At 46.2% G+C, this 15,842-nt stretch overlaps 1 protein-coding gene across 3 annotated transcripts in view; it reads left to right on the plus strand.

Annotated features, from left to right (window-relative positions):
- Positions 1-2,374: 2,374 nt before the first annotated feature.
- The window catches only part of PARP12 (poly(ADP-ribose) polymerase family member 12), a 39,899-nt gene continuing 26,431 nt past the window's right edge, over positions 2,375-15,842 (plus strand). For 2 of the 3 annotated variants that reach the window (XM_003896676.5, XM_031665110.1), the window contains exons 1-4: positions 2,376-3,621; positions 7,819-7,954; positions 8,707-9,004; positions 11,110-11,211. In XM_003896676.5, the coding sequence (XP_003896725.1) occupies positions 3,296-3,621; positions 7,819-7,954; positions 8,707-9,004; positions 11,110-11,211 (862 nt within the window). In that variant the 5' untranslated portion in view covers positions 2,376-3,295. Of the gene's footprint in view, positions 3,622-7,818; positions 7,955-8,706; positions 9,005-11,109; positions 11,212-15,842 lie in introns of all 3 variants that reach the window. The other variant, XM_021936331.2, reaches the window with a different exon arrangement.

The following is a 15,842-nucleotide window of genomic DNA, read 5'->3' on the forward strand; positions in this document are numbered from 1 at the left end:
AGGTTGAATAAAGACAAGCCTTTCTGGTTTTTTTTCCAGGGACCCACTAGATAGGTCAAATAATGACTCTTCTTTGGGAATGAGACTTTGAAGTAGCTCCATCCCTGTCTCCTCCCTCTGGTACAGGTACTAGGAATGTGGGCTGTAAGTTTTCAAGGCTGCCATGGAACTAGAGATGGTGGAGCAGTGGCGGGGGTGGGCGATAGGACTAGGGTAAATTAAAATACTATAAAGATTGCTGTTCTTACTGAGAGTTTGCTGTTTTTCTTGACTAAAAGCTAGATGAGTTGCTACAAGCCTTTGACTAATATCCAGGGCTCTAAGAAAGTTGATTCTGACAATTTTTATCGGTTCTTTCATTGCTTCCTTTATGGAAAGGCAAACTTTCTGGGGTCCTTAATCCACCATTTTCACTGACATCACTCTTCCTTTTTAAAAAATGTTATTTTATTGCAAAACAATATGGAAACTACAACTAAATTAACTTTTTTTTGAGATGGAGTCTTGCTGTGTTGCCCAGGCTGGAGTGCAATGGTGCGATCTTGGCTCACTGCGACCTCCACCTCCCTGGTTCAAACAACTCTCCTGCCTCAGCCTCCCGGGTAGCTGGGATTACAGGCACATGCCATCACACCTGGCTAATTTTTATATTTTTAGTAGAGATGGGGTTCACCATGTTGGCCAGGCTGGTCTTGAACTCCTGACCTCAAGTGATCCACCCACCTCGGCCTCCCAAAGTGCTGGTATTACAGGTGTGAGCCACCGCACTCGGCCTAACATTTTAAATTAAAAATTAACATTTTAGGCCGGGCGCGGTGGCTCAAGCCTGTAATCCCAGCACTTTGGGAGGCCGAGACGGGCGAATCACGAGGTCAGGAGATCGAGACCATCCTGGCTAACCCGGTGAAACCCTGTCTCTACTAAAAAAATACAAAAAACTAGCCGGGCGAGGTGGCGGGCGCCTGTAGTCCCAGCTACTCGGGAGGCTGAGGCAGGAGAATGGCGTAAACCCGGGAGGCAGAGCTTGCAGTGAGCTGAGATCCGGCCACTGCACTCCAGCCTGGGCGACAGAGCGAGACTCCGTCTCAAAAAAAAAAAAAAAAAAAAATTAACATTTTAGGCTGGGTGTGGTGGCTCACTGTAATCCCAGCACTTTAGGAATCTGAGGTGGGAGGACTGCTTGGGGCCAGGAGTTCAAGACCAGCCTGGGCAACATATGAGACAGTGTCTCTAAACAAATGTAAAAATTATCTGGGCATGGTGGCACGTGCCTCTAGGCCCAGCTACTTGGGAGGCTAAGGTGGGAGGTTCGCTTGAGCCCAGAAGTTCCAGGTTGTAGTGAGCTATGATTATATCGTTATACTACAGCCTGGGTGACAGACCAAGACCCTGTCTCTAAAACAATAACAACAAAAACAAAATTAACATTTTATACAATGAAAACATTAAAATCACAATTAAAATCAAAGAGAAAACCCCTCATTCCATTTCTAATTAAATTCATTTTCATTCGTCCATGTTACTATCTAGTCTTTATCCATACACTTTTTTTTATTTACATTTTTGTAGTAATACTACAGGTAAGATTTTCTTTCTTTTTTTTTTTTAAAGATGGAGTCTCGCTCTGTTGCCCAGGCTGGAGTGCAGTGGCATGATCTCGGCTCACTACAACCTCCACCTCCCGGATTCAAGCGATTCTTCTGCCTCAGCCTCCCGAATAGCTGGGATTACAGGCGCCCGCCACCACACCTGGCTAATTTTTACATTTTTAGTAGAGACAGGGTTTCACCACGTTGGCCAGGCTGGTCTCAAACTACTGACCTCAAGTGATCCGCCCGCCTTGACCTCCCAAAGTGCTGGGATTACAGGCGTGAGCCACTGTGCCTGTCCTATAGTTAAGGTTTTTATATTCATTTTTAGTGAATGTTATACCATAAATACTCTTCCCCCATAATCCTTCTGCCTCTCATCTTCCCTTTTCCATTTTCCTAGTACCTCCTACTGCCTCCTCTCAACCACCCTTGCGTGTTTCTTCATCTTTCCCCGTGCTTATTAAAAAATGTCCTGTCACACACACACACACACACAGGCTTCTCTTTGTTATTAGACATTTAAAAAATTAATTCTTGATCATTCAACTTGATTATTTAGACATTACTGTACAGACATCTTTTCTCGTTTAACACCACATCATGGCTGTCTGTCCCTCTAGATCCACACACGGAGATTTAACACATGCTTAAAGTCTTCATAATAGTCTTTAAAGATTAGCCACACTGTTCCCACTTAACCCTACCTCCCAGGTAGGGTTCCCCCAGTAACACTTTCACACATAACTTATTTACTGTTCCTTTTACTTCTGGAAGATTCCGAGAGGAAAGATCGCTGGGTCAAAGGTCACGTGCGTTTTCAATTTTAATAGCTATTCCTGGATTACTTTCCCAAAGGGTTCTAACAACTCGCATTGCTCTCAACACGTGTGAGAGGGTCCTTTGCTCTGACAGGTCTTCTAAAATACTTGCTCAATCGTTACTTAGCAGGGGCTGGGAGTAACGGATTTTTTTCTTTTTCTCTTTTGAGACGGAGTCTAGCTCTGTCGCCCAGGCTGAAGTGCAGTGGCGCGATCTCAGCTCACGGATTTGTTCTTTTAAAGAACATACCCTTTTATATTTAAATGAAGGAACTCATTGATGCACCGAGGCGAAAGGAACATTTAATTACGCCTGTCTTCCATTGCGGAGTGATCGCTTTTGTCACTTGTTCGAGGGGTGGGGGTTCCCGTCAGTTGTCCCTGTTTCTGTGAGACGTCTACCGAAGCCCTGGCTTGGCTTTAACCGCTGAGCGGCTTCAACCGGCGGCGTCCAGCTGGCTCCGCCAGCGCTGCCGCCGCCCTCGAGGCTCCCTCTGACTGAAGGCGCTCGGAGCATCGCGAAATTAGGGGCTCCTGGTCCCTCAAACATCCAAAGAAGCCATTTTCAGGGCCTAGGGACTGGCCCCCCGCGAGCCGCCGCAGCCCCCGCCCGCGAGCCGGGCCGAACGCCCGAACTCACGAGCTCCCGAGCTCCCGTCGGGCGGCGGCCTCACAGCTGGGGGCCCTGAGGCGGAAGGCGCAGCCGCTCAGCTGCGGGCCGGGGGCGTGGCGAGGGCGCACAGGTTCTGTTTTTCGCCGGCCCGGGGCCGCTTTCGGTTTCGTTTCCCGCCGGCGCCTCCACCCTGCGAGAGCCGCCCGCTAGCCAGCGTCCGCCGCCGTCCGCGTCGAGCCAGACGCAGTCCGACGGGCGCAGGCACGGCGGCCATGGCCCAGGCCGGCGTCGTCGGTGAGGTGACCCAGGTGCTGTGCGCGGCCGGGGGCGCCCTGGAGCTGCCCGAGCTGCGGCGCCGCTTGCGGATGGGCTTGAGTGCCGACGCGCTGGAGCGGCTGCTGCGGCAGCGTGGCCGCTTCGTGGTGGCGGTGCGGGCGGGCGGCGCCGCCGCGGCCCAGGAGCGCGTGGTGCTGGCCGCGTCGCCGCTGCGCCTGTGCCGCGCGCACCAGGGCTCGAAGCCGGGCTGCGTGGGGCTCTGCGCGCAGCTGCACCTCTGCAAGTTCATGGTCTATGGCGCCTGCAAGTTTCTGAGAGCCGGGTAAGGCGCCGCGCCGGGAGCGACGGCGGGCGGAGGCCCCGCGCACCCACAAGCACTTCCAGCCCGCTTGGGAGGCCTACTTGAAGTTTGAGCATACAATTCGGTGGCTCTGCCCTGGCCTCGCCCCGTCATACACTAAAGGGAGCGTTTATTGAGCACCTGCTGAGTACCTGGCACAGTGCGAGGGACTCGGGGTCGAGTGGGGTCCTCTAGACGCCTGGGGAGAGAGATTGATTTACATAGAGCGCGGTAGTGCTGGGTGGGAACACCCGGGTGTGGCCGTGTGGGGTAGGGAGGTAGGGAGGCGGTGGCCTAGGGGAGCTCCACGACGCCGCGGGTACCCACTTGCCAGCTTTGAGAGCAGACAATGAAGGTTTTCTCTGCCCAGCAGCTGGAAGAGATCTTTAAACCCCGCTCAACCCTATTTATCTGCTTACAAACTGGAAAATGCAAGCTCCCTGCCATCGCCCACAGGTCCTGGGGCACTGGTCCCTGCCCACTCGGTACCCTTCTGTGCCTGGAACACCCCCCCGCTCCCCAGCCTGGGTATTTCTGGGAGCCTGAGCATTTCTGGGAGCTTTTGCTCTGCCTGGAGTGCCCTTCCTGCTCTTGGTTGGCCCTGTTTGTTAATCCTTCAGGCCTGAATCTAAAGATCACATCCCATTTGAGGGCTTTTCCTCCCCTTACTCTTGGTCACAGGGAACTGTTTATTTTCCTCATGGCACCCACTTGCCAATAGAATGGAAACTCCCTGAGGGCAGAGGCCCTAGCTGTCTCCCCAGCACTTAGCGTCCATGTTCTGTGCATAGCACGTGGTCAGTGGGATGTGTGGAAGGGATTGCTGAGGTTTATGTCTAAGAATTTGGGCCTCACCCTGAAGGTGATGGGGCGGGTAAAATGGCAGGAGAGAGCAACCATCAGGTTTGCATTTTAGGAAGTCTTAGGTAGTGGTGTGGGTGCCAGTTTAAGGGAGGATGTTGTGGGGAACCACTGGGAAGCTAGTCATGTAGGATAATTCCTTCCTCCCCTGCTCCCTCCTTTCTTGCTTGCTCCCTGGTGTGTGTGTGTCTGTCTGTCTTAATAGAGTAGATATTTCTTGCTCATGTCAGGCCCAGCAGTGAGCATGGGGTGGGGGGCCTTAATCCATACAGTCATTCAGGGATCCAGGCTGACTGACCTCTGCTCTGTGCCCCTCAGCACATGGCTCTTGAGGCCAGCCTAGGTATCCAGTTCCAGGGGGCTGATGGAAAGGGGGTTGCATGGGAGGTTTTTGTGGGCCAGGTCTAGAAGTGGTGGATTTCCTTTCACCCACATCCCATTGACTGGAAGCTGTCTGGTGACCCTGTCTAGATGCAGGGTGGCTGGGAAAGGTAGTTTCTAGGAAGCAGCTGTCTGGAAGTATCCAGATTAGAACTTTCCAAGGGCTATGTGTGAGAAATTTGGGAGAGGTGAGTTGGTGACGGTGTGGTGAGAGGATATCAGGTGACAACTCTTCAGTCTCTGTTCCTACTGTGGCATGGGTGTTGTTCACTGAGAGAGCAAGAGAGGGTTTTAGTTTGGAAACATGCCCAGGAGGCAGCTATTCAGGTCAGAAGCTTCGTAGGAAGGTCAGGGCCCCAGTGTGCTGGGCTGGTTTGGGAGATACTGGGTGGTGTATGTTGTGGCTGCAGCCCCAGGAGTGGATTAGATCTGAGGTAGAGTCTGAGGCCCGAAAAGAGGCTGAGGGTGGAACTCTGGGGAAATCAGCCTTCAGGGATGAGGCAGTCCAGAGGAGGGCAGGGAACAGCAGCCCACGAGGAAGAAGGCACACAGCAAATAGTGGCTGGATGGAGCCACTCTTGCGGGTAACTGCTGGATCTGTTTAATGTTCATATTTGGTAAAATAAAGATGGCAGCCCTGTTCTTAAGCTAGTTACCAAAATGTGGCTTCAGGTCTGACTTGTCTCAGAAATCTGGAGTGTGATATTTATTGGCTCAGATGACCTTGAGTTTTCTTCTTTCTTCAGTTTTTTCTTTTCCTTGTGGTTTACACAGGTGAGTTTCTTGAACCTTCCATTTCTGACTCACTTTAGGGAGAGTAGGTGTGGGTGGCTGCACTTCTCTGCTTCCCCTGTGACTCTGCTTGTCTTCCTGAACCGCAGGGTCAGTTCTTTTAGAAATAGGTCATCAGTCCTGCTGCAGAGCTGGTACGGAGTCCTGGGTCCCTGGCTCTTGGTCCTCTGCTCAGGGGGCAGTGAGCCTGGTGATCTAGGGCACAGTCCCAAGATCCAGCCCATCTTGTTTCAATCTGGGCACTGCTCCTTGCTAGCTGGTGGCTTTGGGCAAGTGACTTTACCTCCAGGTCTCAGTTCCCTCATCTACAAAGTGGAGTTAATGATATTACTCCCCTCACAGGCTGGTTGAGGACTGAATGAGTTAACTCATAAAACATTTTGGCAGTCCCCGATACTTGGCAGTTGCTCAATAAATTTTAGTAGTCGTTGTCATTGTCATCATCAGTCATCATTACACTTATTAGATATATTTGGCTCTGGCAGCACCAAATTGTTTGCCTCTCTTCTGGAATGTTCTTCCTTTCTCCTCTTGCTGTCTCCTCCTCACCCTTTAAGTATTCCACTCAGACTTTATGCCATCCAGCGTGCTCCCCTGATTTCTTCCCCAGTTCTCTCCCAGCCCAGACTGGCTCAGGTGCCCTTCCGCTCTGCGCTGACGGATCCTGACCACAGCTGACATTGCACTTGCCACTCCATATCAGAGTCCCCTCTATGTCTGTCACCTCCACTAGATGAGGGAAAGAGAGCAGGCAAGGATGACTTCCGGGTTTTTGGTCTGTGCAGTGGGAGAGGAAAGTTGCCCTTTACTGAGCTGGGGGATTCCGTAAAAGGTGCAGGTTTGGGGTGGATCGGGGTTTGGCATTCTCCTGAGATGTGACATAGGAGGCATGGCAGTGCCAGAGTCAAACAAATGCTTTTGGCCTGACTCTTCTGGGTCCTGGTGACTCAGACAGTCATTTAAAGGTTTATCTTTGGGTTCTCAGGGCATGGTGCCAGTGTCTGGCTCACCCTGGTGCTTATCAGATGCTTGTGGATGGAAAGAATGGAGGAAGAGAGCAAAAAAAAAAAGAACTGGGTTCAGGGCTGTGTGTGTGTGTGTGTGTTTATACGCCTGCATGCATGCACGTATGTAACCTGTAATGATAAGATGCCGTGCTTGTTGAGTCAGCCTGTGGTTAACTGCTTACCGACTGACTGCTGTGCAGCAACTCCTCTTTGTCATTCTCATCAAATGCTTGCTCAGAGGTGCTGTCCTGGGCCTCAGACCTTACAAGGCCCCATCTCCTCCTTGGCAAATTGTTGTTGTCGTATAGACATGCTGGTTTTTCTTTTCTCTTTTTTCTTTTCTTTCTTTTTCTTTTTCTTTCTTTCTTTTTTTTTTTTTTTTGAGACAGAGTCTCGCTCTTGTTGCCCAGGCTGGAGTGCAATGCTGTGATCTTGGCTCACCACAGCCTCCACCTCCTGGGTTCAAGCGATTCTCCTGCCTTAGCCTCCTGAGTAGCTGGGATTACAGGCATGCACCACCTCGCCCAGCTAATTTTGTATTTTTAGTAGAGACAGGGTTTCTCCATATTGGTCAGGCTGGTCGTCTTGAACTCCCGACCTCAAGTGATCCACCCACCTCAGCCTCCCAGAGCACTGGGATTACAGGCGTGAGCCATCGCGTCCAGCCTACATGCTGGTCTGGTGCTTGTAAACACTATCAGGAAGTGTTTCTGAAAAATTGTCATGAAGACTGATTTTAGCAGCTTTCAGTTTGCCAGCACTGCCATAACAAAGTCCTAGGAGGCTTAAACAACAGAAATCGATTTTCTCACAGTTCTTGAGGCTAGAAGTCTGAGATAAGGTGGCAGGGTTGATTTCTTCTGAGGCCCCTCTCCTTGGCTTGTAGATGGCCACCTTCTCACCATGTCCTCACATGGTCTTCCCTCTGTGTGTGTCTGTGCCCCAGTCTCTTCTTATAAGGACAGTAGTTATGTGGGATTGGGGCTCACCCTATTGACCTCTTTTTAACTTAATTACCTCTTTAAAGACCTGCTTTCCAAATAGAGCCATATCCTGAGGTCCTGGGAGTTAGGACGCCAACATAGGAATTTTGAGGAGACTCAATTCAACATATAACACCAGCTCTCCTTCTTTGCAGGAAGAACTGTAGGAATAGTCACAGCTTGACAACCGAACATAACCTGAGTGTGCTGAGAACTCATGGCGTTGACCACCTGAGCTATAACGAGCTATGCCAACTGTTGTTTCAGAACGACCCCTGGCTTTTGCCAGAAGTGAGTGCCAGGGGAAGTCTGGGTTTCACAGCTCCCTGGGGATGTTCCTTTATCTTGGGAAATGTAATGATTGTGAGTGGAATGGGTGGGCCCTTGGGGGTCTCTAGTCTGGTTCCCACATGCAGAAATTTGGGATGTGAAGCAGAAGGAGCAATTGATTTAAGTTCAAGGGTCAGCTTTGCCAACAACCCAGTTCCACAAACATATGTGCCAGATGCCATGGATAGCTGTGTGACTAGGGCTGATTCTTTAACTTCTCTGAGCCTCTCAGTGTGCTCCATTGAGAAATGAAAGGTTGGTATTTGGCCTTCTCTAAGATGCTTTAAGCCCTCAGAGCCTCTTTGACTTTGAATTGTAGAATAGAGAACTCAGAGAAAACTGGGGCCTGGGGAAGGGAGAATTGATGAGTCAGTGGGGGAAGAGTATAGGTAGATTGTAGCAGTCCTTAGGATGTAGCCATTTGATTTGCATCGTCTCATGTGAAAGGAGCAGCTATAGTCACTTTGAAGTTCTTGGATTTTCCCAGTGGAGGGGCTGCTTCTGTGCAGTCTCCTTTCCACTTGGTTCCCATTTTAGCCAAGAGCATTTGTTAGCAGCCGTCATCTAGAGTGAGGGATGTTGTAGCTGTGTTCTGTGTGGAGAATGGAATCACAGCTTGGGAAGCCCCTGTCTCACCAGTGGACTGGCCACTGGGAAGGTGGTGTCGTGTGAGACCTTCCTGAACTGGTGGTTTTTTTCCCGTCTGTCAACAGATTTGCCAACATTACAACAAAGGAGATGGACCCCATGGCTCTTGTGCCTTTCAAAAACAGTGCATCAAGCTCCATATCTGCCAGTATTTTTTACAGGGGGAATGCAAGTTTGGCAAGAGCTGTAAGAGATCCCATGATTTCTCTAATTCTGAGAATCTGGAAAAATTGGAGAAGTTGGGTATGAGCTCAGACCTGGTGAGCAGGCTGCCTTCCATTTATAGAAATGCACATGACATCAAGAATAAGAGCTCTGCCCCCAGCAGAGTGCCTCCTCCTTTTGTCCCACAGGGGACTTCTGGTAAGGCTGGTGGGAAGGTAAGGCTGGTGGGGAGTGGTAAGGCTGGTGGGGAGCATGGGAGGTCCTGGACTGGGGGCTCCCGGATTCCAGCTAGCCATTACACGGAGCGTGTGACTTTGGGCAAGTCTGGTGCTGCTTTTAGTAAAACGGAGTTGCTGATGCTTTCCTAACAAGGCAGGGGGTGCAGGGGTGAAATCATAAGACGTGATCAAGCAAGCTATCCTAGACAAATGTGAATTGGTATTGATGGTGAGTGAATTCTGAATGGGCCTAGTCTGCACTGAAATGGGAGACTTGGCTCCTCCCCCTGTGCAGTCACCCCTCTCTTCACGCCCACGAGAGCATGTCCTTCAGGAAGGAACCCAAAGTTAGGAATGCTGTGCTGACAGCTCTGGGGAGCATGCCTTGTGTTGTATTCTGATTTTACAAAATGAGTGAAAGAAGCATACCTTAATTATGGCATTGGCTGTATTCCTGCCATGAATAAGTAGCGTTTTTCAGTCATTGTAAATTTGTCTGCTTTGTTCTCTGCTCATCTCCAGCACCTAGACAGTGCCTGGCCCACAGTAGGTACTCTGATGTTTGTTGAATGAATGAGTGTGCTAGGATGCTTATTTTTTAAAAAACGCTGTCAGGTTTAGTGACAGGCAAATTTCGAACAGAAATTTTTATTTAATAAGCATTTCCTGAGTACCTGTTGTTGGGCAGATGAATAATGTGGTCTGTCAGGGAGATTATGATACACTGGCATCCGGTGGATTTCACAGTATCAGCTGTTGGCTGGCCGTTCTGTTATCCACTCTTTGATTCAGCACCTTTGTGTGCTTGCCACATGCTGGGCACTGTCTTGGGCGCTGGTTATTCCTTGGCGAAGCTGAGACATGCCTCCCCTCAGAGCAGAATCCAACCCGCTCAGTTAGCTGTAGTGGTGGCTACAGTTTTAACAGAGCACTTCCTAGAATGTCAATTGCATGCCAGGACTACCTGCAAACAAATGCACCACTCTAATTGTACTTGACTTTTATATTTAAAAGTTATCCATTGTATTTGTTTTTTCTTTACATTGTCGTCAGTTATGTTTTCTTAATTTCTTTCAGTTGTAGGAAGCCTAGAAGTAGACAGGTTTTGTATTAAATAGATCTTTAAGAGTATCTTAAAGCCTTGAATACAGTTGGATTACAGCCTTGTCAGAAAGGGAGGAGGGATCCACTGCCCAGTGATACCAGCTTCAAGGGCAGTCACCATCGTGGGGAGAGAGGGAGATGACCTCCGGGGTCCCATAGACCTGGATTTCGAGTGAAGTATCTCAGAGGCTTATAAAAAGAAAAGGGAAGATGAATAACAAAATGACAGGTGACACTAAATAGGGATTGCAAATTAATTTTATGTGTTCATTTGGGGGTAGCTGGGTGAGAGTAAATGTCACAGGTAAAGACTCATTGGCATGATGCTAGTAAAGATAAACTAGAAAGGATTTATGTGCCCTTTTTATATTAAGATCCTGATAATTAACCTAAAATTTATTAAAGGGGCTTCTTTTTGAAATGTGGACTTTGTATTTATTACTCTTTTTTTGTTATTAGTACCCAGTTCTGATAGTTCATTAATGAATATTTGCTATATAGCCTCAAATCTAGTTTATAAAAAGTAGCCCTGTTTGCCCTCAGGGGTCATCAACCTTAGGCATAGAAGGAATTGTAAGATGCCTCAACATGTAAGATGGTGGTTCTCCCCTTATTACAGAAGTGTCCCAAGTCCCACCCCTGGAGGTTCTGATTGAGTCTGGGGCGAAGTCAGTCTAGGGCAGAGTCAAGCACTTGTATTTTTAAATGGGTCTTGTAGTGAATTGGGTGGACAGCGATTGTTGAGAAAGGAGTCCCTTCATGGAGTCCTGGATCTGGCAAGCAGCTGTGTGGCCTCAGGCTGCCAGCCTGTCACTAAAAAGTAGAGGGCCCACCTGTGTAGGAGCACTTTCACCCCAAACATGATAGGGCTCTGTGAGCTTGCCTTGCCCACTTTTGTGCAGAGAGCTGAATGAATCCTCTTTAACTCTCCTTTGTACACCTTGTCAGAAGCTGACATATCTTTGTGGTGTTTCTTTGCAGAAAGAAAAGACAGTTCAGGTTCTGTGTCCCCAAACACTCTTAGCCAGGAGGAGGGTGATCAGATCTGTCTGTACCATATCCGGAAAAGTTGTAGCTTTCAAGGTAAGTTGGAGGAGGCTCCTTCATCCCCCTTGTGGGAGGGGTAACTGCTTGTTATTCCCAGAGCTGTGCTCTGAAGATACCCCCTACCAACCCTCTACCCCATCCAGAGAGGATCAGGGCTTGGCACTTTGGCCAAACCAATTCTGAAGGTATTTTGTTGGGGAGTTGAAGATGGTAGCAATTCTTTGAGCTTTTAGAAATTAAATGTGGATCATTTTTGGGAACATAACTGGTTCATGCACCAAATGAGTGTCAAGTATTGAGACTTGGTCAGCTTAACATGAAGTCACAGACCTGCACAGGACAGGGAACTGCTCAGCCTGGTGGGAACAAAGATAAGGGTAATGACAGGCTGAGAGCTCCCTTCGAAACTGGAAAGGACTTCACTGCGAAGGAAACACTTGTGTTAGCTCTTGGAGGATGAGTAGTTGTTTAAATTGGGGGTTTCTTCTCTATTGATCCAGTGAGCAATCCAGTGATCCCCTTTTATCAGAAGCAGCAATTCTGGTGTGCATGTGTGTGTGTCTGTATTTTCACTAAACCTTTGTTTTCTTCTTAAATGCTGTCCTGGGCTTTGACTGAAGAAAGGTTTGTTCTCAAATTTGGTGACTCCCCTTGACAACCACCAAAACTTCTTGGTTCATTTTCAGTTTTTAAAAACTACCCAAGCAATTCATGAATAGTTTCACTCTGTAAAACAGTTCAGTAATACAGAGTGAAGCATGAAGTTCTCCATCATCTTTGCCCAAAGGTAAACACTTCCTGTGTGGTTGTGATATTTGTTTTACCTATTTTTAAGCGGATAGGAGCATGTGTTAATGTTGTTATTCAACCTGCATCTTAACATTGTATCTTGGAGATTTTTTCCATGCCAGTATGTGAAAGTCCACCTCATTTTAAAAACAAGTGTGTAATATTTGATTATAATGATGTGCCATTGTGCATTCAAGTACATATATGTGAGTATTTCCATAGGTAGATTCTGGGGAATGGAATGATAGGTCAAAGAATATGAACTATATATATACATATATATGTGCATTCTGAAAGCAATATTATTGAGCTATAGTTTACACAAGATAAAGTGTACCCATTTTAAATGTATAGTTCTGAGTTTTGGTAAGTATATATGCTCACGTAACCATGTCTACCATCAAGTTATAGAACCCCCTCCAAAAACATTGTTTTGTGCCCCTTTATAATTATTCCTCACCCCCTAGTTTGTCACCCCCAGGAAATCCCTGATCAACTTTTTGTCACTATAGATTAGATTTGCCTTTTCTAGAATTTCACATAAATGGAATCATACAGTGTATTATCTTGTGCCTCACTTCTCTCATTAGCATGTTTTTGAGATTCAGTCATGCTGGCATATCGATCATTTGTTTCTTTTTGTTGCGCAGTAGTATTCCATTGCATGATTGAATGCAATTTGTTTATCCGTTCATATGTTGATGAACATTTGGGTTGTTGCCAGTTTTTGGCTTTTACAAATACAACTTCTATAAATATTTACGTATAAGTTTTCATGTGGATATATGTTTCCATTTCTCTTGGGTAAAGACCTAGACATAGTTACTGAGTTACGTCATGTGATTGACTTTGTAAGAAACTGCCAAACTGTCTTCCAAAATAGATAATGATATTTTATGTTCCCACCAGCAACGTATGAGAGTTTCAGTTACTGTATATTCTTGCTAACCCTTGGCATTGTCTTCTAAATTTTAGCCATTCTAATCAGTGAGTGATGATGTTTCATGGTTTTAATTTGCATTTCCCTGATGATTAATGATGTTTAACTTTTATTTACATGTACTTTTGGGGCATTTGTGTATTTTCTGTGAAGTATCTACTCAAATCTTTTGCCTATTTTTTATATAACAGCTTTACACACACACACACATACACACACACACACACACACACACGGTCTTCAGAAAGTTCATGGAAAATGCATATTATGAAAAAATTAAGGATGGAGTTCAAAACTTTTGCACCAAAATAAATTCATACTAACTTGTAATAACATATCTGAACAGGATCTAGTTTGAGGCACTAAGAAGGATAAGACATCAGTTTGGAAAGAGCCCCTATCAAAGCAACATCAATTTTGCTGCAGTTGAAGCAAGAACAAATATCAAATTTATGGTGACTCTTGGGTGGCAGAATGACAAAATCATTGATGCTTTGCAAAAAAGTTTATGAGGACAGTGTCCCAAAGAAATCAGTTTATAAATGAGTAAGTCAGTTTAAGAAGGGATGAGAGAATGTTAAAGATGGAGCTATCCCCATCAATTTGTGAGGGAAAAATTAATGTTGTTTGTTCCTTAATTGAAGACCAGTGATTAACAGCACAAATAGTAGCTGACACCAGACATCTTGATTAGTTCAGTTTATACAATATGCCAGAAAAATTAAAAATTAAATTTGAGCAAACTTTCCACTCTATGGGTGCGAAAACCATTCTGCCTGGGTCAGCTACAGACAAGAGCAGAACTTTTTTGAATGGAAATTTTAAACAAGTGGGATCAAGATCCTGAAGCATTTCTTTGAAGAGTTATAACAGGAGATTGGAACATGGCTTTACCAGTAGGATCCTGAAGACAAAGCAATGGCTCCTAAAAGGGGAAAGTGGCCCAGTCACAGCAGAAGTGGTCAGGAGCAGAAGTCACAGCAACAGTTTTCTGGGTGGCTCAAGACATTTTGCTTGTTGGCTTTCTAGAGGGCCAGAGAGCAATACCATCTGCTTATTGTGGGAGTGTTTTGAGAAAGCCAAAGCTTTAGCAGAAAAATGCCCGGAAAGCTTCACCAGAGGGTCCTTCTCCACCACCACAAAGCTCCTGCTCATTCCTCATCAGTCAAGGGCAATTTTGCAAGAGTTTCAATGGGAAATCTGTAGGCATCCACCTTATAGTCCTGATTTGGCTCTTTCGGACTTCTTTTTGTTTTCTAATCTTAAAAAATCTTTAGGCCGGACATGGTGGCTCATTCTTGTAATCTCAGCACTTCAAGAGGCCGAGGCAGGTGGATCACTTGAGGTCAGGAGTTCGAGACCAGCCTGGCGAACATGGTGAAACCCCATCTCTACTAAAAATACAAAAATTAGCCGGGCGTGGTGGCACATACCTGTAATCCCAGCTACTTGGGAGGATGAGGCAGGAGAGTCACTTGAACCTGGGAGGTGGAGGTTGTAGTGAGCCGAGACCATGCCACTGCACTCTAGCCTAGGCAACAAGAGCGAAACTCTGTCTTAAAAAAAAAAAAAAAAACTTTAAAGGGCACCCATTTTTGTTTTCAGTTAATAATGTAAAAAAAAGACTGGATTGACATGGTTAAATTCCTGGGACCCTCAGTTCTTTATGGGTGGATGAAATGGCTGGTATCATCTTTTACAAAAGTGTCCTGAACTTGATGGAACTTATCTTGAGAAGTAAAGTTTATATTTTTTATCTTTTAATTCCAGTTTCCATGAACTTTTTGTAGTCCACTTATATATGTAATATTAACTCAGAATTGGGCAGCCATCATCACAGGCAATATGAAAACATTTTCAATACCCCCAAAGTAACCCCGTTTTCATTAGCAGTCAGCCACCATTCTTCCCTCCCTCCAGCTCCTGATGACTACAGATGAAGGTTCCATCTCTATAGATTTGCTTGAGTATTTCATATAAATGGAATCATACAATATTGGTCTTTTGTGACTCTTATACCCATTTTTATTGGGTTGTTTGATCTCTTATTATTGAGTTGTGTTTTGTATGTGATTTATACTGAAGATATATCCTCCCAGTCTTTCATGTTTATTTCCTTTATAGTCTATTTTGAAGAACAGGTATTTTAATAGTGATGTCCAGATAATATATTTTTTTCTTTTATGGTTTGTGTTTTTTGTGTCCTAAAAATATTTGCCTATTCTAAGCCTACAAAATGTTTTTCTTACGGTTTTTTCCTAGAAGTTTCAGAGGCTAGGCTTTTAGGTTGAAGTCTAGCTGTGAATGCTTGTTCTTTTAACTCTGATCATTCTCTCCTTAGGTATCGCTGCTTCTGTGTGAGTTGCTGCCTCTCTTCGAATTATTTTCCTTCATGTGTGGAGTGATTCTTGGTTGTCTGTCGCGTTGGTGCTTGAGAATCCCATATGCCTGTTGGTTGATTTCCATGGGGCTGATTTGCATTCCAGGTCCTCATTCTAGTGATGATGGGGAAGAGGCAGAAGGCTCTGCTTGGTGAAATGGGAGGCTGGCATGCAGCCTAGGACTGGGATGGGGGCTTTGGTGGCCATCTCATTTGCTTTTCTCTCGCTGTAACCCTTATGATCACACTTAGTTTAACTAGGAAGCGCACAGCAAGCTTCCTTCATGCAAGCAAGTTAGGGCAAGGGAGTGCCTGTGCCGGGCCTCCCATTGTTCTCATTGGGATTGGCCTGGGTATCTTTCTTGCTCCTGGCTTCATCAGACTCTGAATCTGTGATGACCCCAGATATTTTCTGCTTCTGTGGTGTGTTCTGCATATTTTGTCTGCATTTTTCTCTCTTCTTTTTATATCTATTTGATTCTCATTGCTCCATAGTTTTAGCAATTCTTGAATAATTCTGGTCTTTTGATGGTATTTTTTTTTGTTTTCCAGTGCTTT

The sequence above is a fragment of the Papio anubis genome, chromosome 4, assembly GCF_008728515.1.
Source record: "Papio anubis isolate 15944 chromosome 4, Panubis1.0, whole genome shotgun sequence".
NCBI lineage: Eukaryota > Metazoa > Chordata > Mammalia > Primates > Cercopithecidae > Papio > Papio anubis.